At 37.1% G+C, this 26,161-nt stretch overlaps 1 protein-coding gene across 4 annotated transcripts in view; it reads right to left on the reverse strand.

Annotated features, from left to right (window-relative positions):
* The window catches only part of ESR1 (estrogen receptor 1), a 376,096-nt gene that overhangs the window by 231,080 nt on the left and 118,855 nt on the right, over window positions 1-26,161 (reverse strand). For all 4 annotated transcript variants that reach the window (XM_069069659.1, XM_069069658.1, XM_069069660.1 and 1 more), the window contains one exon: window positions 10,472-10,588. In XM_069069659.1, coding sequence (XP_068925760.1) covers window positions 10,472-10,588 — 117 coding nt within the window. The remainder of the gene's footprint in view (window positions 1-10,471; window positions 10,589-26,161) is intronic.

Raw genomic sequence — 26,161 nt, forward strand, 5'->3', positions numbered from 1 at the left:
GAAAGAAAGAAAGAAAGAAAGAAAGAGAAAGAAAGGAAGGAAGGAAGGAAGAAAGAAAGAAAGAAAGAAAGAAAGAAAGAAAGAAAGAAAGAAAGAAAGAAAGAAAGAAAGAAAGAGAAAGAAAGGAAGGAAGGAAGAAAGAAAGAAAGAAAGAAAGAAAGAAAGAAAGAAAGAAAGAAAGAAAGAAAGAAAGAAAGAAAGAAAGAAAGAAAGAAAGAAAGAAAAGAAAAGAAGGCAGTTTGGTGGTGCACTGAATAGAGCACCAACCCTGGAGTCAGGAGGACCTGAATTCAAATCTGACCTCAGACACTTAACACTAGCCATGTGACCTTGGGCAATTCACTTAACCCCAATTGCCCTCCCCTCCCCCCTCCAAAAAAAGCAATGAAACAACAACAGACCCCCCCCCCCAAAAAAAAAAACAAGCTTTGACACCCAGTATGAGTAATAAATGTTTAGTCATTTCACTTCCTGGTTGAAAAGTATTTGAGATTTCAGACCTGACAAGATATCTTAGAGGTAGCTAATACATGTATATAAATACTATATAAGCATTTAGTTAATATGGTCACAGACATTATACAAACACAGAAAAGTCTGGAAGTCTGAATTATAGACTAAATTGGAATAATCCCATGAGCATTTGGACAAATGTCTCCTGGTCTGCTGGGCTCCTGGCCCAATCCTTCTTGGCTTCTTGAAACCTAATTCAAGTCCAGTACCAATCTGCCTCCAGTTTTTCCAGCAACTTTCTTATTTTCATCACCCAGAAGTCTGAAAGCCACATGGGAATACTGACTAACAAATCCAGTGGTCCCAAAAGTAAAAATTAATTTGAGGGAAAAAAGCAAGAGATTACAAAAGTAAAAAGACCTGTTTGGAATGTACAAGATAAAGGTGATCGAAGTGAATGAACAAGAGAGATGAGATAAATAAAAGAGAATTAGTGGAAGAGGGGAATATACAAATCATATCTCATTGCCTATACTATGAAAAGGAGCCCAGACTGCCCACAGAAGGTAACCTAACCCTAGCTGTAGGCTAGGTGTTGCTACCTAATTCTAATGTGATCCTTGACAAAAAACTCCTTTAATAAGAACAATGTACCAAAAAAAGGCTATCTTTTTTTCACCTGATGGTCTTCCAGTGAAGTTATAAGGCTGAGAGTCATGGAATACTATAGTCTCTGAAGAATTGTAGTTGAAAATCACACAAATGGTAACAGAGAAACAAACTGGGGTTGGGGAGAAGAGGAGAAGAGCAGGCTGCAACATACCACAGATGAGCAATTAAGCAAGAGAGGTGGTATAAAGGATGCTATCAGAAAAGGATATGACTGAAAACAAGTATAAGATGGTTAGATAGCAAGAATGGAAGATAATAGTGGACAGCAAATATGCTCCACTGATAGCTGCCAAAATGTGAAGAACTAGGGGCGGCTAGGTGGCGCAGTGAATAGAGCATCAGCTCTGGAATGAGGAGGACCTGAATTCAAATCCAGCTTCAGACACTTAACACAAAAAAACTAACCGAGTGACCTTGGGCAAGCCACTTAACCCCAACTGTCCTCCAAAAAGCAAAAAAAAAAAAATTTATGAAGAACTCTCAACCCTCCCATACACTGAGTGGACTCCAAGTGTCTCTAAGAGAACATGGACAAATTGGACAAGATAGGCAGGTTTGAAGTGTTGATGGGTTACATTCTACTTTGTTGGTGAGAGAACCCACTCAGCAAGGTCATACGCTCATTTAGATACAGGAGCATCTTTGATAGACCTCTAGCAAGCATCTCAAAATGGATTAATGGTATTTTTCCATTTATCCTCACAACTAGGAATAAACAGACAGGAAACACCTGGGAGTTCAATAATATCCAGTCAAATAACTCAAGTTTCTCAACTCAGTTCAACTATTCTTTGCTTTAATATCTAGCTCTTTCTGCTCTGTTCATATGCTATTTCTGTACTATTTTCCTATGGCCTGTTACAACAATTTCTATGGCTACATAAATATAATGAGGTTTTGAAAGGCAAGAAAGACATCTACGGAACCTCCGTCAGCAAGATAAGAGCAGATGAGACTGAGGTTAAGTATTGCCAGCTTCCAAAGAAGTAATATAGGGAAATATTGGACTTAATGAAATATAGGCTAAATGAGTTCAACATTATCTGGTTTTGTTCATATACTTAAGCATTAGTTCTGGTGGTATTTTGCTGGTTTGTGTCTCCTAGATCTTAAAACTATAATTATTAGATGTCAAACACAAAAATGAAACTAGTGATTATCAGCATCTCAAGTGCTTTTTCTGCTCAGGCAGGGACAGGCTCAGCAGGTTTGTAAACACCAGACTCTGGCTCTTACAGTTTCCCTAGTTAAATCACCTGCTCACTACAAGAAGTAGGAAGCTCCCCTGACTCTGTTAGTTGTTGCCACTAAACAACCTGAAAGAAGAGTTACCAGCAGAGTACTTCTACCTCTCATTACAGTCTCTAACCAACAAAAATAGTCACTCCCATCATTGGATATCCTCACCATATAGCCAGTCATTGCGGTAAGGTCTCCAATGAATGTACACTCATTCTAGCATCACTATCCCTACAGCTATCAGATACTCCCTATAACTTTCCTTGTCAGTAGCATCTTTGTCAGTAACTCAAGAAAGGCTAATTATGGTATCCCTTGGAGAGTAGGAGACTTCTGTTGGGCTGTGCTGACTATCTGTGTAGTTGGGAGTTGATGGTCCTTGGAAAATGGTCTTCTTTTAGTGAAGACCCTATTGAGGCAATGTTCTGGAATGAGAATCAATCTCCTATTTGGAGCACAATATTTTGAGACCTCAACTTCACTTACAGGCAGTTATTAACAGAGAAAATAGATGCCTGTTAAAGCTATATTGTTCATTGGACAGTATTGAATGAATGAATGAAAAAGCATTTATCAAATCCATATTACTATATTGCCAATGAATGAATGAAGTATAAATTAAACATTTACTATTACAGATCTCTGTGCTAACCATCAGGAATGCAAATTTAAAAATAAAACTGAAGAAAACAAGAGTCCTTTCTCTCAAATTCATCTTCTAATGAGAAGCCACAAAACATATTAGGAAGACTCAGCTGCAGGGAGGGTGAAAATCCTCAGTAATCTTTAAAGTAAAATGGTAGGGAAAATACAATAGCTAGAGTAGAGAGAAGGTAAGGTTAATTTACCTACACCTTCTTTGAAGTCTTTCTGATTGGTAAAACAGTATCAGTTTCTGATGTTGGACCATTTGACAGTGCCAAGGATATTTGTGGCAAGAATTTTCTTTCAGGTTTTCAGTAGCTATGCTGCTGAGGAGATGGAGTCTTCAGGGTGGGCAAAGGAAGTTTCTGGGGAGACATTTATAGGGGTCATTCCTCTTGGTGATGGCTGTAAGACCCCATACTCAAAATACTGCTCTCCTCATCCTAATTTCCCTTTTCCTCTAGTAGCACATTCATTTAGAACTTCATGACATCTCTCATATATACTCCCCATTCTCCTCTGACATGACATTACCCGGGTGCAGGTCATCATCACCCCAAATCTGTGCAGATTGCAATTGCCTGTTGGTTGATCTCTCTGGCACAAGTCTCTCTCCACTGCAGTCCATTCTCCATTCAATTGTCAAAGTCATCTTCCTAAAGCACAGATCTAACTATGACATCTCCCTAATTAATAAACTCCAGTGGCTCTCTGTTAATGTTACTAAGCCCTTCAAAACCTGGCCTTTCCTACTTTTCAAATTTTCTTACATTTTATTCCCCATCCTCATCCAAATATGTCCAGTGAAACTGACCTCCTTGTTATTCCTCTCAAGTAATACTCCATCTTCCAACTCCAGACATTTGCACTGGTCATCACCCATGCTGGGAATCCTTTTCTACTTCTCATCTCTTACCCAATCCTACTTAATCTTAATTTCTCCCTATGAGAATATCTCCAATTTATCATATATATATATATATATATATATATATATATATATATATATATATAGTTGTTTAGATGTTGTCTCGCCCATTGGAGTATGAACTACTGGAAAGTGGGAGTTGCTTTTGGCCTTACTTCGTATTCCCAGTGCTTAAGAACTGTATATAGGATACAATAGGTATTTAATAAATGCTTACATGTTCTAAGCTTCTGTATGGGGAAGCCTTCATAGGTCCGGAGGAAAACTGGTAGTGGTGATTCGATTCTTCTTAATTATACAGCTTACCGTATCTCCTTACAGGAACCTTGCTAACTCAGAGTGTTTTGCCTTCTTCTTCTTCTCCTTTTTTTTTGCCTTATTGGAGTGCAATTGGGGTTAAGTGATTTGCCCAAGGTCACATGGTTATTTTTTGTGTTAAGTGTCTGAGGCCGGATCTGAACCCAGGTCCTCCTGATGCCAGGGCTGGTGCTCTATTCACTGTGCCACCTAGCTGCCCCTGAAAGACTTGGCTACTCTTTTTTAATTTTTTTTTTTTTGCTTTTTGGAGGGCAATTGGGGCTAAGTGACTTGCCCAAGGTCACACAGCTAGTTTTTGTGTTGTGTCTGAGGTCAGATTTGAACTCAGGTCCTCCTGAATCCAGGGCCAGCACTCTATTCACTGCGCCACCTAGCCACCCCAACATTTTGCCTTCTTCTTAGCAGTTTTTAGTGCGGAGTGTTGGTCACAGGCCCTTTGCATAGGAGTTCCTTCCTTGGATGCTGGGAGGGCAAAGAATGTGGCTGGGTTCTGGATGCAGGATTGGTGGCCTGGGGAAGAAGGATCCTTCTAATTCTTGGTATTGGGATTCTTGGTATCTTAACTCTTGGTGAAGATTGAGTATACAAATACAAAATCTAAAAGTCTCTGCCCTCAAGGACATTATTTTCTAATATAGGTTGACAACAAATATTAGAGTAGTTATTAAATGTGTAGACAGATTCTAAAAGTTACTCCATAGAAGTACCCTCATAGATAGGCATATGGAAGGGGATATATATGTGTGTGTATATACATGTGTGTATATATATATATATACAAATGCACACATATGTGTATATGTATATATATAATCATATTTTGTTTGTTCAAATATAAACATTTTCTTCATATAAACAAAAACTCCTTAAGGTTTAATTTCAAAGTGGTATAAAGGATGGTGTCTGTCAAATAAAATGATAGGATAACCACTGTAGAACTAGAAAGGACCTTAAAGATCATGTCATTCACCTTCCTTATTTTACACAGGCACAGAGGGTAAGGGACTTGCTCAAGGTCTCACTGACAGTCAGGGGCAGAAGTGGGATTTGAACTAAGGTCCTGTGACTCAGTTCAGTGCTTTACTTACTGCACCAAGAACCCTCTAATAGTTTTTCTTTTTCTTTTTTTAATCAGAAGGGGGCAAAGTGATTTATAAGAAGTTCAGTTAACTTACTTTAAATTATCATCAAGACCCATTCTAACATAACTCTACTTTGCAACTAATTTTGAAGTTTATACTTAATCATATTTGCAGTTGACAGCTGAATGGATTTTCACAGTGGGATTTAAGAGGTTGATGACTGGAATCTTTTGCATCAGTTCTATCAAATATTGTGGGACATATAATAAACTATACAGTTTTATGGCAAATAGTTTATGCAATTTATGTTCTATGACTTCACAGCTTACAGTTTAAGCCTGGCTTTTGCCAAAGAGGTACCCAAATCCATACTTATTGGTGTATAGATAAACAGTCAACAAAAAATAACTGATCACTAAGAAATATGCATTTTTGAGTCACATATGTGTGTACCAAAATATATGTAGCAACACTTTTTGTAGTAGGAAAGAACTCAGAACAAAACTTTAGCAAATAACTGAAAACAAACCTGTCAAATGAGAGATAGATAAACTGTGGCACATGAACACAATCTAATGTTATTGTACTGTGGCAGAAGATTATTGGAGCCAGCTCTAAGTACCAGCTCAGGAGAGCCAGTTGTTGAACATCCAATGAAGATTTACACTGGAAATTAGCAAACTCTACAAATCAGGTCCCGAATGCTTGTTTTTGAGATTGTCTAGGTGTAAGAAAGTGTTGAAGACCATTTAAAATACCTAGACAGCATAAAATACCTAAGCATATACCTGCCAAAACAGACACAGGAACTATGTAAACATAAATATACTTTTATACAAATAAACTCAGATCTAAATAACGGAAGTAATATGTATTGTTCATAAGTATATAAAACCAATATAATTTTTAAAAATGGCAATTTTTACCTAAGTAATCTATTCAATGTTATTCCAATTAAATTACTAAAAATTATTTTACTGAGTTAGAAAAAAATGACAAAAGTTCAGTTGGAAGAATAAAAGGTCAGGAACATCAAAGAAACAAAGGTGGAAAAATGTAACAGAAATAGATTTATTTACTGTTATTTAGTATCAGACCTTAAACTATATTATGAAGTATATTTTTTCATTGTTGAAATGTAAAAAGAATAATTTTGATTATTTTACATTTACAGTTTCTCATATAAATAAACCTATGTAGCCAAAAGTAGAAGGAAAGCAGAAAATTGAGGGAAAAAAACTTTCATTGACAATCTCTCAGATAGGGTGTGATTGGGTTGTAATATTGCTGTGGTAGAGGAAATGATGAGCTGATTGATTTAGAAAAGTATGGAAAGACTTGGATTTATGAAGGAAGATAATTACTTTCAGAGAAACAGAAGATAGGAGGAAATAAGCATAGTATGGTCTTATATATGTGTGTGTGAGTATATATGTGTTATGTTTATAGATATCTATGTATATGTGTGTAGATAAATAAATATACATATAGATATATCTGTTCTTTATTTTATCCTTCCTTAGGGTGGTGGGGGGAAGGAGGGGAAAAAATAAAGTAAAAAGTGCACAGCAGAGAACAAAAGAAAACCAACAAGGAAGCAAAGAAAAGGTAGGCAGCTTTGAAAACAATGTGTAGTGCTTATTATATAGGTTTTCTTGGAATGGAAATTTATTATTTTATATTGAATACTCACTTATGGTCTACTGTATGCATGGCAATGTTTTTTTTTTCTTTTCTCATTTTGTATTTAAAGAAAGTGTTGGAGAAAATGTGAATAATGCAGATTAAACTTAAAACTGTGTCATGCTACCTTTTGGGGTTGTTTGGAGAGCTGGTTGTTAATCATTTACCATCACAGACCTAACTATAAGAAACAATGAATACATGATCTGATGCAAAGTAAAATAAGGGGAGAAATGGGAATGTGTGTGTGTGTGTGTGTGTGTGTGTGTGTGTGTAACATATACACACAATGACCATAACAATATAAATGGAAAGAACAACAAAAACTAAAACTAAAAATTATTGCTGTGAAATTGTACTGAGTAAGCTTGCTTTTGACTAAGAGATAGAAGAGAATATATTCTTTCTCCAATTCCTCTCCTACTTCCTTTGTAGAGGTGGGAGATTATGGATATGGAACAGTACATATAACTTTGGACTAGCTGATGTTAGTTTTGCTAAATTGCTCATTTTCATCTTTATTTTAAGAGATGGTACTAGAGGAAGAAGAGAAGGAAGGTAGAATATATCAGTAAATGAAAATGCATAAAAAGTAGCATTCATATAGTGCTTTAAGGTTTGCAAATCCCATTACAAATATTATTTCATTTGACCTTCCAACAGCCCTGGGAGTTAAGTGCTATTATTATTCCATTTTACAGATGAGGAAACAGAGGCAGATATGTTCAATGATTCATCCAGGGTCACATACCTGAGGTCATATTTGAACTCGTCTTCCTGACACCAGGACCAGCTCTCTACCTATGGTGCCACTTAGTTGTCATATCAATAAACATTTTTTAAAACATATATACAGGGTATCCCCAAATAAAATCTAGGCTATTACAGCTTAAAAGTGCACTAAGTCTTTGGGGACACACCCTTCAATATAGATATATAAAAAACTGTGTAGAAGAACTGTGCAGAAGCAGTCAGTTAAGTTGTATATATGTCTTCTTGCTTTTTAAAAATGGTGGTGATGGTTATTGTTCTACTTTGTTCTATTTAGGAAATGTGTTAAGTTGAACCAAGATACATACACACACGTAATGTAGAATATTTTAGGGAAACAGAAGTCTTTTTCATGATGGAGGAACTACACATGAAAATATAACTCCCATTTGGGCCTCCTCAAAGCAAAAAAAGCTAGTCAGACTCAACAAGTGGACACTTTTGGCTTTATGAGGGAATTTGGAGAATTGAAACAGCTGTTTTGAAACTAGGATCTCAGAAATCAGAGCAATTTGACTTGGACTTTTACTGTTTCAAATTTCAGCTCTTTCACATAACTGTTAAATTCTTGTCACATATCAAGTTACCTTAAGTAGCTTTTTGTGAGTTTAATTAAGTCTTACTAATTCTCCAACAGCTCAGAGAGAGATGAATTCCTTAAATATTTAATCTGTTTATGACTCAAAGTGTCATTTTCTGAATACAGCAGTAAAATTCTTGGAATTAATTACTCTTTGAATTAAAACTGCTTTTTTATATACTCAACATGTAGTCATAGTTCACCCAATGTGTAAATCAAACAAGCCATCTATGCATCATGGAAAATTTACTTCAAATGTTACATTTAACAACTAGCTACAGAGTCCCAGTGCTGACCATGGACAAAAGATTTTCTCACTGTTCCTGCATCAGCCCACACCCTCAGTCCTATCCAGGCTTATCTTTTCACTGATTCCCACACTTGGTTCTTCCTCTCTCTCCTTCCTTTGTTCGAGTCCTCCTGAATGTTCTAAGCAGTCAGCTAACTCTTGTCAAATCAGGAGCAAAAGCCTGTTTTCCATATTACCCCTTTTTAAAACTACAATTTAATACCTCCATTAGGACACTCTTTTCCCATTAGCACAAATACTGAACAAAATTCTTGTCCTATTCCTATCCTGAATGCACTTGTGCAACTGTTGTTATCTATCTGTAGATAGACATAACAATAGATTTTATTGCCATAGGGAACTCTCTTTCCAAATGCAGACTCTGCAATCAATAGTCCTGGAGAGTGGATTAGATCACTGAGAAGTTCAATGATTTGCCTAGGGCCAGTATATGTCAAAGACAGAATTGGAACACAGGTGTTCATGTTTCTCCAGGTTTCCTCTCCATCTGTGTATATTAACAAGATAATTGTACATTTTATTAATGTTAACCGTCTATTTGTCCCCACAGGTATACTATAACTTCTGCTAAAGCCCTAACCTGCTCCCTCATTGCTGTGTGGAAGTGGCCCTGCATTCTCAAAGGCTGTAAGAGTAGAACAAAGTCCTGGCAGACCCTACTCTCCTGAAAATGCATGAGGCTGGTGACAGACTGTATCTCTCTGCCCTCTGAGGATCATTCTACTGAGTTCAGTAAGGTCCTTTACCAGAAGGTTGGCAACCAAGTAGCGAGTTGGAATCCTGCTGCTTCTACCTAGCACCTGTATAGCCTTGAGCAAGTCTTTTCTCATCTCTTGGCTTCAGTTTCTTCATCTGTAAAAAGGGGGGTTGAATTAAACAATCTTTGACATCCCTTTTAGCTTCAGTCCTTTGATCCTATGATCTAAATTTGTTTTCATCCAGTAATTCACCAAATCAGTTACTCAGGCATGGAGGGATTATAATTTACATTGATGGCAGTTGTACCCACACAGATTAAATCCTAGAAGTACCAATGAAGTATCATATCATAGGGTTATAAGGATAGAGACTAGGTGGGACAAGATAAACCTCCAGCTATGTGCATTCAATCACACAACTGTTCAATGCCTACTGTGAGTAGAGCAGTCTGCTAGACTTTATAGGGACGATACAATGAAATTAGAAGACAGTGTAATAGCAGAGATGAAGAACAGATTTACAATCCTATGTAACTTGAGAATATTCAGTTTTTAATAGTAGCACTGGGTTGGGAATAGTAAGAATGAATATAGTCTGATTGACAGAATGATTTCCAGTCATTTCAGTAAACACCCAGGTTGAACTAAGGTATAAGTACTTTTTTTTTACACTTACAAGACTTGATTTTGAGAAGTACTGGAAATTTTTAGGGATAGTTTCCCAGTCCCAAACAATAGCAGATAGTAACAGAAAGATCATTTTTAAGATGATTTTTAAAATGGTCTCTTCCTTCTTTTTGCAATGTGGTATCTACACCTTTGTCTTAAAGTACACTGAGGGAACATGAAATAATCATATAGGGAATTTCAGTCCTACTTTCATATGTATTCTCTATGTATACAAGTACATATATGAATATCTATTGGGAGAGGTAGATTGTGGTGCTCTTTTAGTAATAACACTCTCACCAAAAACTGAATTAAAAGAATGATGGCTAAAATTCATCTCACTGATGCCTCTGATACTGAACAAGTCCAAGATAGTATGGTAATAAAGTATATAATGTGTAGTCCTTATGAAGTGGTACCTACCACCTTTCATCATGCCCACTTCATAGCATTTTCTCAGTCGACAGGCTTGACAACTCTTTCTCCTGTTCTTGTCAATGGTGCACTGGTTGGTCGCAGGACACATGTAGTCATTATGCCCTGTTCAAAGCAAAAGGAGACAAAGAATATGATTTCTGGGAACTGAAGCAGTTCAATTTAAACACAGTGGAGTTGTTCGCATGAGAATCCATAGCTAATAGTGTGACTATGTTTGCCACCCAAACCAATTTAAGTGATCATCACATAAGCATCATTTTAACCAAATCAGAAGCCAATCATTCATATTTAATTTCTGCCTTAGCCATTTCCTCAAGGGGTCATTTGAGAAAGTTAGTGAAAGCAAATTTCAACTTAGCAGTCTCACTCTGTTTCCCTGACTATTCTGTGTACTTCTGGGACAGAGTGTCCCATGTATGAAATGTTTTCCCTTCTCATCTTTACCATCTAGTTTCTTTCCCTGGCTTCCTTCAAGTGTCAGTTAATTTCCTTCAAGTTCCCACCTTCAACAAAAAGCCTTTCCTAATCCCCCAAAATTCTAGTAACTTTCTTTTATTGATTATTTCCCATTATTTTCCAATTGTTGCTTGTTTTTCATTTGTTTTTCAGTCATGTCCAATATTTCATTACCCCATTTGGGGTTTTCTTGGCAAAGATCCTGGAAGGGTTTGCCATTTCCTTGTCTAGCTCATTTTATAGGTGAGGAAACTAAGACAAACAGGGCTCAGTGTTCAGAGTCACATAGCCAGTAAGTGTCTGAGATCATATTTAAATTTTTTTTATTTTTTGCTTTTTTGGAGGGGCAATTGGGGTTAAGTGACTTGCCCAAGGTCACATGGCTAGTAAATGTTAAGTGTCTGAGGCTGGATTTGAACTCAGGTCCTCCTGACTCCAGGGTTGGTGCTCTATTCACTGAGCCATGTAGCTTCCCCCGAGACCAGCTTTGAACGCAGGAAGATGAGACTTCCTTACTCCAGGCCAGGAGCTCTATCCACTTTACCACCTATCTGTCCCACTGACTAACTGATTGAGTTCTATGTGAGGTCATTATAAATAGAAAACATCAGTAAAAGAGTCTTGTAGAAAGTGGAAGCAAAGTTAAATCATGAATGGGGAGGAATTCAGGAGACAAAAAGGAAAAATATTCACTCAATCAATTGATATTTATTAAGCACCTACTATGTGCCAAACACTTGCTAAGGGCTGGGGATTCTAAAGGAGGCAAAAAATAGTTCTTACCCTCAAGAAGCTCCCAGTCTAATGATAGAGTCAACATGTTAACAAGTATATACAAACTATATACAAGATAAATAAGAAATAATTAACAGAGGGAAAACACTAGAATTAAGAGGGATCTAGAAACACTTTTTTTTGTAAAAGATGAGATTTTGGCTGCAACTTAAGAAAGTCAGAGCAGTTAGTAGGTGAAGATGAGTGAGGAGACCACTCCAGGTATGGAGGCTAACCAGAGAAAATTTCCAGAGCCAAGAAATGGAATGTCTTTTTCACAGAACGACCAGGAGGTCCGTGTCATTTGATCAAAGAGTACATGGTGGGGAGGAAGGTGTAAAAAGTCTAGAAAGGTAAGAGGAGGTCACTTATGAAGGGCATTGAAAGGAAAAAGAGGAGGAAACTAGAGAGAGTCTAGGCATGAGTGAGGTGAAGCATGGTTAGAGTTCTTCTTAATGGTAGTCCTAGAGAGAAAATCACCAATGAGGAGAGAAGAGTACCCCAGAGTAGAGGTTTCTTGTGGTGGCAAAATTCAGATAGTGGAAGGCCTTGAGCATCAGAAAAAAAGTGTGAACTCACATAGATTCTGAGTCATATGTTAAACTAAATGGCCTCTGAGTTGCCCTCCAGCTCTTAGATTTTATGAGGCTATGACATTTAGTGATACTTAGTAGGCATTGAGAAGACAATGAAGATTCTTTTTTCTTCTCTGTCCCACCCCCACATCCTAGAGATGGCTACCATTACACCTAAATAGGTGCATGTGTATATACATACATATATATATGCGTGTATATACATACATATATGTATATATGTATGTTAAATTATTCCATACATATTTCTACTTATCAGTTATTTCTCTGAATGCAGGTCACATCTTTCTTCATTTACCCTTTATCATTAATTGTGGTATTTATAATAGACAAAATAACTTATTCACTAAAAGTTGTACTTAAACCAATATTACTGTCCCCTTGGTTCTGTTCATTTTGCTCTTTGTTATTTCATGTTTTTCTAAGATCATTGAGCTCATCATTTCTTGTAGCACAACAGGGTTCTATCACAATCATATACCACATTTTGTTCAGCAATTACTCAGTTGATGGACATCCCTGCAATTTCCAGTTCTTTGCCACCACAAAGAGAGCTGCTATAAACATTTTAGAACATATAGGTTCTTGAGGAGCAGCTAGGTGGCGCAGTGAATAGAGCACCGGCTCTGGAGTCAGGAGGACCTAAGTTCAAATTCTATTTCAGACACTTAACACCACTAGCCATGTGATCTTAGGCAAGTCACTTAACCCCAATTGCCTTGTCATGCCCCCCCCCCTGCAAAAAAAAAATTGGGGTGGCTAGGTGGCACAGTGAACACCGGCCCTGAAGGCAGGACAACCTGAGTTCAAATCCGGCCTCAGACACTTTACACTTACTAGCCATGTGACCTTGCACAAGTCACTTAACCCCAACTGCCCAGCCTTCTCCCCTCTAAAGAAGCAAAAAAAAAAAGAACATATAGGTTCTTTTGCTTTTTCCATAATCATCTTTGGAAGTAGTGGCATTGTTGGGTCAAAAGGTATAGGTAGTTTAATAACTCTTCGGGCATAATTCCAGATTGCTTTCCAAAATGTTTGGATCATTTCACAATTCAATGAAGGAATGATATGACTGGATGTTTGCTTGAGCAAAATTAATCTTTAGCAGTATGAAGCATAGATTGAAAGAGTAAGTGAAGTACTGGCCTACTACTGTCCAAGCAGATAGTAATGAGTGCCTATATTATAGTTTTGACTTGGGGAATTTAAAAAATTAGACAATGCAAGAGATGTTATAGTTGTTGGACAAAATGGAATCTATGACATCTCAGATATATATCAAGAAGTAAAGGAGGGGGTAGAGTCAAGGTGGCGGAGTAGAAGCAGGACCTCCCTCTGGCTCTGGCTTCCACCTTCTCCAATCCATGTAAAAAGGGGACTCTGAACAAACTTTGGAGCTGCAGAACACACAAAATGACACAGAGAAGCTAAACTCCCTCTGAGGACAAACCAGCAGGCTGGCAGGAATTGGTCAGCACAGTGCTCTGGGAACTGAGCCCAGCCTCAAGGCTTTAGCCCCAGGGTGGGTCTGACCAGCCGCCAGCCAGAGGGACTCCAGATCAGCAGCAGCTGTGGCTGTTTCCAGATTTATCAACACATAGATGCGAAGGACAAAGTGAGAGGTCAGTGCAGTCTGGACTTGGGGACCCAGTAAGTGGGAGTGTGTGGCTTTTGCCCCCAGGGCAATAAGCCACTGAGAAGCCTGGTACAGCCAGCCAGCACCACGTGGCAGCTTCAGCTCCTGGCCTGCAGAGTGTAGGGGGACCAAACACCAGTCTGAGGGGTAATCGCTCTTGCTTTAACCTTCTTGGATCTGGATTGCAGTCTAGGGTGGAGGTCCTGAGGTATGTGTCCAGCTTGCCAGAGTGTGTGGAGATCTGCATCTAATAAGCACCCATCTAATACCTCTGGCAGCTGAGAAAACCCCAGCGTTTAAGACAAAAGCTCCCCTCTCTGGTGGCAGAGTCCTACTGTAACAAAAAGCCCAGGGTTCAAGTGACCAGTCAAAGGAAACAAAACAGACAGAAGATTCCAACATTACACTCCTATTTTGGGGACAAAAAGGAGCAAAGCATAGAACAGGAGGAAGACAGTGATGTCAGAACTCCTGCAACAAAAGCTTCAAGGGAAAATACGAGCTGTTTACAGGGCACAGAGGACCGTAAGAAGCAGATAAAAGAAGTGGAGGAAAGATTGGGAAGAGAAATGAGAACAATGTAAGAAAATTATGAAATGAGAGTCAACAGCCTGACTGAGGAAAATCACAGCTTAAAAAATAGACTAACTCAAATGGCAAAGGAGGCTCAAAAAGGCAACAAGGAGAAGAATGCCTTAAAAAGTCGAATTTGCCAGATGGAAAAAGAATCTCAAAAACTCAATGAAGAGAATCATTGCTTCAGAATTAGATTGGAGCAAATGGAAGCTAATGACTTTATGAGAAATCAAGATGCTGTTAAAGAGATTCAAACAAATGAAAGAATAGAAGGCAATGTGAAATATCTCATGGGAAAAACCACTGACCTGGAAAATAGATTCAAGAGAGAGAATTTAAAAATTTTTGGACTACCTGAAAGCCATGATCAAAGTAAGAACCTAGAAATCATCCTCCAGGAAGCTCTCAAAGAAAATTGCCCCGATGTTTTAGAACCAGAGGGCAAAATAGAGGTTGAAATAATCCACCTATCACCTCCTGAAAAAGATCCCAAAAAGAAAACTCCCAGGAATATTATAGCCAGGTTCCAGAATTTCCAGATTAAGGAGAGAATATTACAAGCAGCCAGGAAGAAACAATTTGAATACTGTGGAAACACAATCAGGATAACCCAGGATCTGGCAGCTTCTACACTGAGGGTCGAAGGGCTTAGAATATGATATTCCAGAGGTCAAAGGAGCTGGGATTAAAACCAAGAGTCACCTACCCAGCAAAACTGAGTATCATGTTTCAGGGGAAAATACGGTCATTCAGTGGAATAGAGGACTTTCAAGCATTCTTGCTGAAAAAACCAGAGCTGAATAGAAAATTTGACATTCAGATACAAGAAGCAAGAGAAGCATGAGAAGGTAAACAGGGAAAAGAAATGATAAGGAACTTATCAAAGTTGAAATATTAATATTCCTACATGGAAAACAATAATTGTGACTTATGAAACTTTTCTCAGTAGCTGAAGGGAATAGAAATATATATATATATATATATGAGGGTATATGGGCATATGAATACATATGTGAATGTGTGTATATATGTTTACAGGTATACATAGATAGAGGGCACAGGACCAATTTAACAGGAAGGGATTATACTTAAAAGCTGAAATTAAGAGATGAGAGAGGAATATAATGAGAGGAGATGGGGAGAGACAGAATGGGGTAAACTATCTCATATGGAAGAGGCAAGGGAAAATGGTTACAATGGAGGGGAAGAATAGGAAGGCAAAAGGGAATGGGTCAACCTTATTCCCATTGAATTTGGCTTGAGGAGGGAATGAAATACACACTAAATAGGGTATCTCACCCTCCAGGAGAGTATGGGGGGGAAAGGAATGAGAGGGGGATGGTGGAAGGGAGGGCAGGCTAGGGGGAGGGAAGTTGGAAGCACCCACTTTTGAAAAGGGAGGGGATCAAAGTAGAGAATAGAATAAGTGGGAGGTGAGATAGGAGGGAGAGAAATATAGTCAGTCTTTTACAATGTATCTACTATGTTATTGTTTTGAATTAGCCACACATGTACAACCTATACTGAACTGCTCATCTTCCCAGTAAGGGTGGGTGACAAGGGAGGAAAGGAATAAAGAAAAAGAAGTAAAGGAGAAGGAAGAATTCAGAATAATACATGAGCTCAATGTGATAAATTATGGACATATTCCTAGGGGCATTCCCTTCTTTTATAATGCCCTTTCTTGTTCTATAACTGTTCAGAAATGGTGAAATGGCACACAGGCTTCAAAGTATTTAAATATTTTTCAGGCAGTTACTTCCTTTCATAGAGGGGTTTATGTGATCAAGAACAACTGAGAAAACCAAAAGAACAGAATATATTTAGTGGGTGGGAAGAGAGAGTGTGGTCTCAGTGATTATCTGAAAAGTAACCAGAATGCCACTATGTGATCAATAAAAAGTGTTTTCTGGTGCCCACAAATTCAGCCTATTACACAAAAGTTGTAAAATAGAGTCAGAGCAGTGTTCAAAAACTGAGAAAGAGGAAGTTGTGTAGGTTATTCCATAGAAAAATCAATACAAAGCCATCAACAAAAACGTTTATCTTGTACAAAGTCTTTATCCAAAATAAGTTCTTTTTCCAATTATGAAATGCTGATTTTGTCCCTGCTTCCCTCAGCAATATCAGACTCTCTCCCTGGATGCTCCCCTACTTGTGATATTCTTCAAAGTAAAAAATGTCTGCATGCAATTTAGTATTATTCTTGTAACATATTAACACAAAAATAACAGCATGTTGAAATGAAACTCTTATTGCTATTTTTCCTCCAGCATTTCACTCAGTCTGGTCTCCTTCCTCTCTGAGGTCAATTGACTACTGTCTTACCCTCTTATGTTAAGCACTGTGACAATCTATTCTATCTCTGAACAAGGTCTTCAGTTCATCATGTAGCTACATGCATTTCCTGTTGTTCATTTCATCTGTTTGTTAATTTCATTCTGATTCTTCTTTTCCTTGAAGACAAGGCCAACCTTTTCATCATTTTTTATAACTTGTAATTCTTAGCCATACCTACACTGGCATACATAATACACAATTGTAAAGGATGAGGAAGAATGTTATTTATTATCATTTATCTATGCCATCAAAAACAGCTTTATTTAATCTAATTAAGTGGAACTGAGGTATTTTTAAAAACCTATTTTTAATATTATAATCTATAATAATAATAGTTTTGTGTCTTAGTCATTTCTAGACTCTTTATGACCCCTTTTGGGGTTCTCTTGGCAAAGATCCTAGAGTGGATTGCCATTTCCTTCTCCAGTTCATTTACAGACGAGAAAACTGAGGTAAAGGGTTAAGTGCCTTGCCTAGAGTTATACAACTAGTGTCTGAAGTCAAATTTGAACTCAGATCTTCGTAACTCCAGGCTAGCACTTTATCCACTGTGCCACCTTGTTGCCCTCAATAATAACTATAATAACTAGCATTTATACAGTGCTTTAAGCTTTATAAAACCCTTTATAAATATTATGTCATTTCATCCTCATTATGAACCTGTGAGGTAGATGTCATTAATATCCTCATTTTACAACTGAGGAAACCAAGGCAAAAAGGTTAAGTTATTAGCCCAGGATCACACAGCTACTAAGTCTTTGAGGTCAGATTTAAACTCAGATGTTCCTGACTCCAGGTCCAAGACTTTATTCACTGCACCACCTGGTTGCCTACTACTATGAATAAAAGTAATAGCTGATTTTTATATAGTGCTTTGAGTACTACATAGTTACAAATATATATTATAATTTCATCTGATATCTGCAACAATCCTGTGAGATTTTTATAGGGCTATGTCACTCCCATTTTGGAGATGAGAAAATTGAGGCTCAGAAAAGTTGAATTGCTTGCTCACAGTTATACAGATTGTAAATGTCAGTATTAGAATCCAAATCCAGGCCTCTGTTATCTCAAAATAATATTTCATTCTAATAACATGCTATCACGGGAAATTCTACCTTTCAAAGATTTTTATATTACCATATGAAATTGGTTAGATTCCAGAAAACATTTAAAAGTTTGTTATACCTATTTACACACTCTTAAAATTTTACTTTTAATTTCAGAAATCACAAAAGCCACCCTGTAAGTCTAAAAGACAGGCTTGGGGGAATAAAGCTCTGGACTCAGAGTTGAAAAACCTGGGTTCAAATCATGTTTCATATACCTACTAGCTGTGTTGACCCTAGATAAGTCATAGACTCTCTGAGGTTCGGTTTTGTCTTCTGTAAAATGAAATTAATAATAGTGTCTACCTTACAAGGCTTTTGTGTGTATCAAATGAAATGATGTATGTGGAACATTTTACAAGCCTTGAAGTACTATATAAAAGTGATCTATCTTCAAATCTACACATGGTAATTATGTGAAATGTATCTCTAATTAAAATAGATGTGTCTTGGTCCATGTGCATAGTCCCTCTACTGATGCAAACAGCAACATCTCTGTGGTTTAGTAGCTTATCTTTTTTCCCCCCCTGTGGCCAATAACATTCTTTCCCTATGGAAAAATCTGATAATAAACCTGTCTATGAACTCAGCTAGGCTTATTCTCAAACAAGAAGCATCACAAGCCCTTATATGTGAAAACTTTCTAGTATGTTAAGACCTGTCACAGCTTACACTCTACCTTCAAGGACCCAGAGTCAACTCCAGAATTCAACAAAGAATAGAGCTCCATAGGGGCGGTTAGGTGGTGCAGTGAATAAAGCACTTCCCCTGGAGTAAGGAGGACCTGAGTTCAAATCTGGCCTCAGACACAACACAAAAACTAGCTGTGTGACCTTGGGCAAGTCACAATCCCAACTGCCCTTCAAAAAGAAAAAAAAAATAGAGCTCTTTAATAGAATTATAAGTGGAAGTTATAAGAGAAAATATTCATATCTGTAGTTTCTCATTTATACTGAATTCTGAACTAGAGAGAATATAGTTAAATTATACTGTAGGGTTAAAGATCATACATTTAGATTGGCAAGGATCCTAGTTCATCTAGTCCAACTGAGGCCCAGAAATGGTTACATTTCTCAAAGTGCACATAAAAGCAGTAAAAAAGGAAAAACTTCCTGTATGTAATGATTCATTGACCCAGTACAGGTAACTGACAAAGATTGAAAAATCTTGGGGAGGTTAGGTAGTGCAGTGAGTAGAGCATGGGCCCTGGAGTCAGGAGGACCTGAGTTCAAGTTCAGCCTCAGACACTTAACACAAAACTAGCTGTGTGCTTTTGGGCAAGTCACTTAACCCCAATTGCCCTACCTTCCCCCCTCCAAAAAGAAAGCAGATTGAAAAATCTCTTCCTAAAAAGTATTGACAATAATAAATTTATCTAGAATTGCTTATCAAACTATAATTTGAGAGCAGAAAAAAATGGAATTCTAGATATTCTGATTCTATGTTTCTATTCTATTGAAATAACTCAAAAGAAATGAGCTTTTTTCTGCTTAATAGTGTTTTATTTTTTCAGTCACATGTAAAGAAAGTTTTCAACATTAACTTTTATAAAATTTTGAGAAAAAATTAGTTTATATATATAATGTATGTGTGTATAAAGCACTTTGCAATGCTTAAAGCATTGTGTAATTTCTAGTTTATTATAATTATTATTTTTATTAAGAAAGGATCCAGTCACAGATCTGTATGGTCACTGAATATAATAACAGCTTAGAAATTAAGGGAATTAGTGGATGTGCATTGAAATCCAGGCAGCATTACTAACTCCCTTTTTAACCTTGAACAAACTGATGTAATATTATGGGCTACCTTAATATCTTTCTTTATGCAGAAGAAAACCTGGTTCAGGTCTGCTAAATAGTAGGCATCAAAGATCAGGAAATGAATATGGCCTCATCAGTATAGTAAAGAGAAATTACTTTTGGTTAAAACTAAATTCTTGGGAAAGTGTTTTGGATTTGTGATCAGGGGATTTTTTTTAGTTTTTATGTTTTCCATTTATGAAGAATTTAGGAGATGAGTTGCATTATCTAACACAAACTTACTGGATAAAGTTATAAATTTTCCAATTTACTGAGTGCATGATATGACATGCCATGAAATACTTTAGTTGCAGAACTCTTTGTTCTATATTCAGCTCTGGGGTCAGCCCCAATTAGAGCAGGGTGGAGTGGGAACTTGACAGAAATCCTAGTCTCATAAAACTTGGTCCTCTATCCTAGATATACATTATAAAATACAGTGTATAAACAGGTTTCAGATCAAATTAACATCTGCATTCTTCTGTTGCAGAATAGGAACCAATCAAACAGTCAGCTGAATTATAAATGTGTAACCGTGGTGATAGACCACACACTGCCTCAAACATACAGGCAACAGGGTTATTTTTAGAATTGTCCTTATTAATGGGGACAGATTAAGGAAGTAATAGAACCAGAAACTAATTCCATTTGGCCAAATTCCAATTCTGAGTGAGAAAAAGGAGTTGTGTAATTATTCTACCCACACCTAAAATACACTATATTTGTGTTCAGACAGTTAGCTGTTACATAGTGCATTTCATTCTGCATCAAACCCCAAAAGCTTTCCTTTTTTTTTTTTCAAAAAGACTACAATTTAGAAAAAAAAAACATTTAGGTCCTAAAGAGATATAGTAACTATACACAATCATATTCAAGAATAAAAATGTATGGGGGGAGGAGGGGGATACTTTAGACTTTCTCCCCAATTCCCTGCATTTTTCAAGCTAAAAGGTGGGAACCCTGAATTACACAAGAGGGATATTGGCTGGGTCTCTTGTTTAAATTGGCCATACAAACAGCCAACCCATTTTAGATGTATATCTTTATAGGGCTGAAGTGAAATTCCTGAACCATCTTGTTTAACATGGACAATGGTGGGGTTTGGTGCGACTGAATTAATCCTCTAAAGTTAACAAAAGGCCAACCCATAGTAGGATAAATACAATGCTTTTGTCACAAAGCTGTGGATTTTTTTTTTCCTTTTAACATCTATGAAAATGGACAACCGATAAATCATCAAGGAAAAACCATTAAAATCAAATAAATGAGTCATGCCATTAGAACAAACTCTTTAAACTCAATACCCATTAACAACTATTTGTTTCTTGTAAAAAAAATACAAGAAAGAGCAAGTAAGTACAGTATGTCTTAATAAGCATTCTGGAATCTTACTTTTAAAGAAAGGAAAAATAAAATACCTACTAAAACAATTTTCTATGTCTATGTTGTTAAAGCAGTTAGAGACTTTAAGAAGAAATCCATTGGAAGTGTTATTTCTTGACCTTGTAAAAATAATGTCTAAGTTCTTATATCAAATACTATGCATAAAGAAAACACCTATTGAGGTACTATTCTAATAAAAATAAACATGAGTTAAATGTTAATAAAAGTCAATGTAACATTGGAGGCAGAACAAATTGCAGTTGTAATCAGGAGTCCTGCGAAGCTTCCTTCTATTTCCTCACTCAGCTTATCCAGTGTTGGATCACAAACCAAAAGGCAGAGACAATGATTTAAAATTCATACCATGGTTATGAGGAATTTAAAATGTTTTCTTTCTGTAAGCACTCTTGGAATCTGGATCCTGAGTTAGATGAACAGGAGGAAAGACCACAGGGCACCCAGAAAACAGAGAGACTTAAGAGCTTTACTATTGGGTCCTTGGAATCAACTGGCTTTCCTTTTGATGTTTTGATAAGAGCTGCCTTCTCTTCTCTCTCTTCTTCCTCTCTGACACTCATTGGCTCTGAATCTGGATGCACTGGGAAGATAGGCCAAAAGCAGGAAGTAGAAGGTGTGTATTTGCTGGGGGGAGAGGGAGCAGTTTTCCCTCCCCTTACCCAGGGAAGTCTGTCTGTAATGAAAGTACTACCAGAGAGCCTAAAAGAGACAACGAGGTACTTTGGAAAGCTACTGCCTTTAGTTAGTCCTGCAATTGGGAAAACTTGAGTTGGTATCCTAATCATGCTATTTATTTCCTTTTTTGTTGTTTGTTTTATTGATGTATTTTGTTTCTACATTACAAAAATCTATAAATTACCTCCATTCTGTAAGCGGTCTCTCAAAACCAAGCAAAACTAACAATTCACTAACTTAATCTGAAAGTACATGCTATTTTCCATATCTGCACCACCCCATGTCTATTTTTTTTCATTTTCATATTTTCATTTCACAATTCCTTTCATTTAATTGTTCCTCAATAGATATTTTTTGTATTGAATTACATATATAACATCTGTCTTTGTTCTATCCTCTTATTTTTTTGTGGGATTTAATAGCATTTTATATTTTTCCCAATTACATGTCAAGACAATTTTTAGCATTCATTTTTACAAGATATTCAGTTCCAAATTTTTCTCCTTCCCTCTCTCCCCTCCCTGTAAAACATATGTCCATATTAGTCACAGTTGTGAAAGAAGAAACAAATCAAAAGGCATGTGCTGAGGTTGATGGGATACACTGAAGCACTTGCAGTCCTTGCTGCAGGTGTCTACCTGTTTGCCTGGGGCTACACTGAAGCAAGTGGAGGTCTGGCCCCAGAAGGTAGCCTGTTTGTCCCAGTTACGTAGGCTGAAGCACACAGCAGTTCTCAAAGCTAGAGTCTGCTCCTTTCCCAGCATGTAGCTGGGGTTGGTATTGGTCTTTGCCTGCTCCATCACACTCAGGGGAGCTCAGGAGCTCCCCCTGGTTTCCTGAGGTGGGGTTTGCTGCTGGCTTACTAGAGTGCTTCCCCTCTTGTACTATGCTCCCCTTTTACCTGAGTGAGACAGACCTTATCTGCCTATCTTACAAGTTTTTTTTTAGTAAAAGATTGCTTCATCCCATCTTTTTTCTTGTTCTGCTATTCCAGGATTTATTTGGGGGTAATATTTCATGGTTGCTTAAAGGTGAATATGGAAGAGTTATGGTGATTTACTGCTTATTCTGCCATATTGGCTCCCAGAAGTGAGCTCTATCCTCCCTCTCCACTTTTTTTCCTCTTTCTTTTTCTTTTTTTTTTTTGCCTTTTGGAGGGCAATTGGGCTTAAGTAACTTGCCCAAGGTTACATGGCTAATATTTTTGTGTGGGGGTTAAGTGTCTCAGGCCAGAACCGAACTCGGGTCCTCCCGAGTCCAGGGCCCACGCTTTACTCACTGCGCCACCTAGCCGCCCCTTACTTTTTTTTTCAATTTAATTCAAAGAAATCTATTTTATCCTTCCTCTCTATTTTTTTTTAATTTAATTCAATCTATTTCCTCATTGAAAATTTAAAATGAGAGAAAATAAAAGAAAATTCCTTGTAACAAATATGCATAATCAAGCAAAGCAAATTACCCCCATTGGCTGCATGCAAAAATTTGTGCAGTTATGTTCGACTCATCATGACCCCATTTGGGGATTTTGTTGGTAGAGATACTGGAATGGTTTGCCAATTCCTTCTCTAACTCATTTTATAGATGAAGAAAGAAGCAAACTGGGTCAAGTGACCTGCCTAGGGTCACACAGCGAGTAAATGTCTGCAGCACTCTATCTACTGTGCCACCCAGCTACCCTGGCATATATTGTCCAGGTTTTATTGTGTATTCTAAATCTATCCCTTCTCTGACAGGAAAAAGTGTGTTTCCTCATCAATCTTCTGGAATCAAATATGGTCATTGTACTGATGATCATAGTTCTTATATTTCTCAAAGTTGTCTTTACAGTGTTGGTATTGTATAACCTATTCTCCCAGTTCTACTCATTTGATATCTCATCAGTTTATAAAAATCTTCATATTTTTGTTCCTTTTTTTTACATTACTGATGTTAGAGTACAAATTATTCTGGTTCTGCTTACTTCAGTATGTATCAGTTCTGTCCATGCCTCTCTAAAATCTTCTATTTCCTAATTTCTTACAACACAATAGTATTCCATCACATTCATACACTGAAACTTGTTTAGTCACTCCTCAGTTGACATAACCCTAGTTTCCAATTTTTATCAGGGGTGGAGGAGGATTACTATCACAAAAAGAGCTGCTATAATTTTTTTTCTATATATGGGATCTTTTCTTATTTCTTTGATCTCTTTAGGATATAGGGCTAGCAGTAGTATAGCTCAGTTAAATGGCACACACTATCTAGTAACATTTGTGTATAATTTCAAATTGCTTCCTGTGTGGGCAAATCACGTAAATTCTCTGGGATCCAGTTTTCTTTTTTTTTTTTAAGCAATTGGGATTAAGTAACTTGCTCAAGGTTACACAGCCAGTTATTTCTGGGTGTGGTGCTAAGTATCTGAGCCCAGATTTGATCCCCAGGTCATCCCGACACTGGGGCTGGTGCTCTTACTCACTGAGCCACCTGGCCACCCCTAAGCAATTGGGGTTAAGTAACTTGCTCAAGGTTACACGGCCAGGTGTTTCTGGGTGGATGCTAAGTGTCTGAGCCCAGATTTGATTCCCCAGGTCATCCCGACACTGGGGCTGGTGCTCTTACTCGCTGTGCTACCTGGCTGCCCCAATTCAGTTTTCTTAAATGACTGGATTGGCCAAGAGTTCCTTTAAGATCCATTTCAATACTAAGTCAATGATCCTATGAAATCAGAAGCCCGAGAAGAATTAGGTAAGAATTAAGTGATGGGATGAAAAGAAATAATAATCTATGTCTCTTTTTTCAATATTCTTTTTAGTAGGTTTTTAATAGGAATATGTTCATGTCAAGAAATAGCTACAGAAATGTGTATAGTCCTAATCCTAAACCTAACCTATCCCTTTAAGTAGGAAGAAGAGACTAGATTGTATTGGAATATGGGTGGAACTAATACAAATTCTATGGGCCAAAACCATTTTTATGAGCCTAATAATTTTCAGAAATTATTTGTAAGGCTGATATTTATGAGTCCATATATTACTGCTCATAAATTTTCTGTAAAGTGCTTGGAAACGTTAAGTGCTATGCAAACATTATGTGCTTAGTAAGTGTTAAAGAATATCATTCAATCTCTGTTGGTGTTCTGAATCATTGTTCTATTTTGATGACTTGCTATTTTTTTATTTTCCTTTCTTTTTTTGGAGGGGGGAAAGTAGGGTGATTGGGGTTAAGTGATTTGCCCAAGTTCACACAATTAATAAAGTGTTAAGTGTCTGAGGCCAGATTTGAAGTCAGGTCCCCGTGACTCAAGGGCCAGTGCTCTATTCACTGTGGCACCTAGCCACCCCACTGTTTTTCTAATGTGAATATATTTTGTGATATAAATTAAGACTAACAACTTTTTTAATGTATTTACTATACCTAGAAATTTTTTCCAATTTTGAACATTACTATTTCTTCAGATGGTTAGCCATGCAGTTTGATGGAGCTAATTCTACCACTATCTTTTCATTATTCTCTTGAGACATTTTAATTAAAATGAATTTCTGCTTAGTCTTCCCAAGGGATGACCTAATAACAGGAATTACTAATTTTATCAATTCTCCTCTGCTCCAAAATTTTTATAGGTTTCACTATGGCTATGACTGATCTATTTCATTGTTTTGTCCTGAAAATAAAAACTTTCACAAAAGTGTCATTAGCAAGGACAAAGCACTCAGTAGAAGAGTCAACGTTGTTTCACTTACAATAGAAAATCTTAACCATTGAATGAGCCTTACATTTTATATGAAAGTGAAGCTGAGGTACACAGTACTTTACCACAGCCTTATTGCTTGAAATATTAATTGAAATGGTTTGCTTGAATAATATACTACATTAAGCCAAAAATTAACCCATTAGCTTCATGCACCCCTGTGTTACAAATCAAATACAATCTTTCCTATGGTAGAATTGGACCTGACCGCCTCTTAAGGTGGATTCCAGCTCTAAATCAATAATCTTATGATCATCCTTCGCTGTTGCTGTTGTTTTTAAATTTTTCTTATCACTTCTGCACTTAGCTTCTATTTTTATTGTATTTATCTGTGATCATATCTTATCTCCCTCTACTAAAATATAAAGTCTTTGAGGAAAGAGATTATCTGTCTATTTTCCTCCAGTGATTATCACAGTATTTTACCCATGGTAGTTACTTAATAAAAGATTTCTAAATGAATAAGAAAATTAATGAACTCAGGGGTGGCTAAGTGGTGCAGTGAATAGAGCACTGGCCCTGGGGTCAGGAGGACCTGAGTTCAAATGCGGCCTTAGACACTTGACACACTTACTAGCCG

The sequence above is a fragment of the Petaurus breviceps genome, unplaced genomic scaffold (assembly GCF_028583685.1).
Source record: "Petaurus breviceps papuanus isolate PSGF00001 unplaced genomic scaffold, PetGlider_PUasm1.0 90784, whole genome shotgun sequence".
NCBI lineage: Eukaryota > Metazoa > Chordata > Mammalia > Diprotodontia > Petauridae > Petaurus > Petaurus breviceps.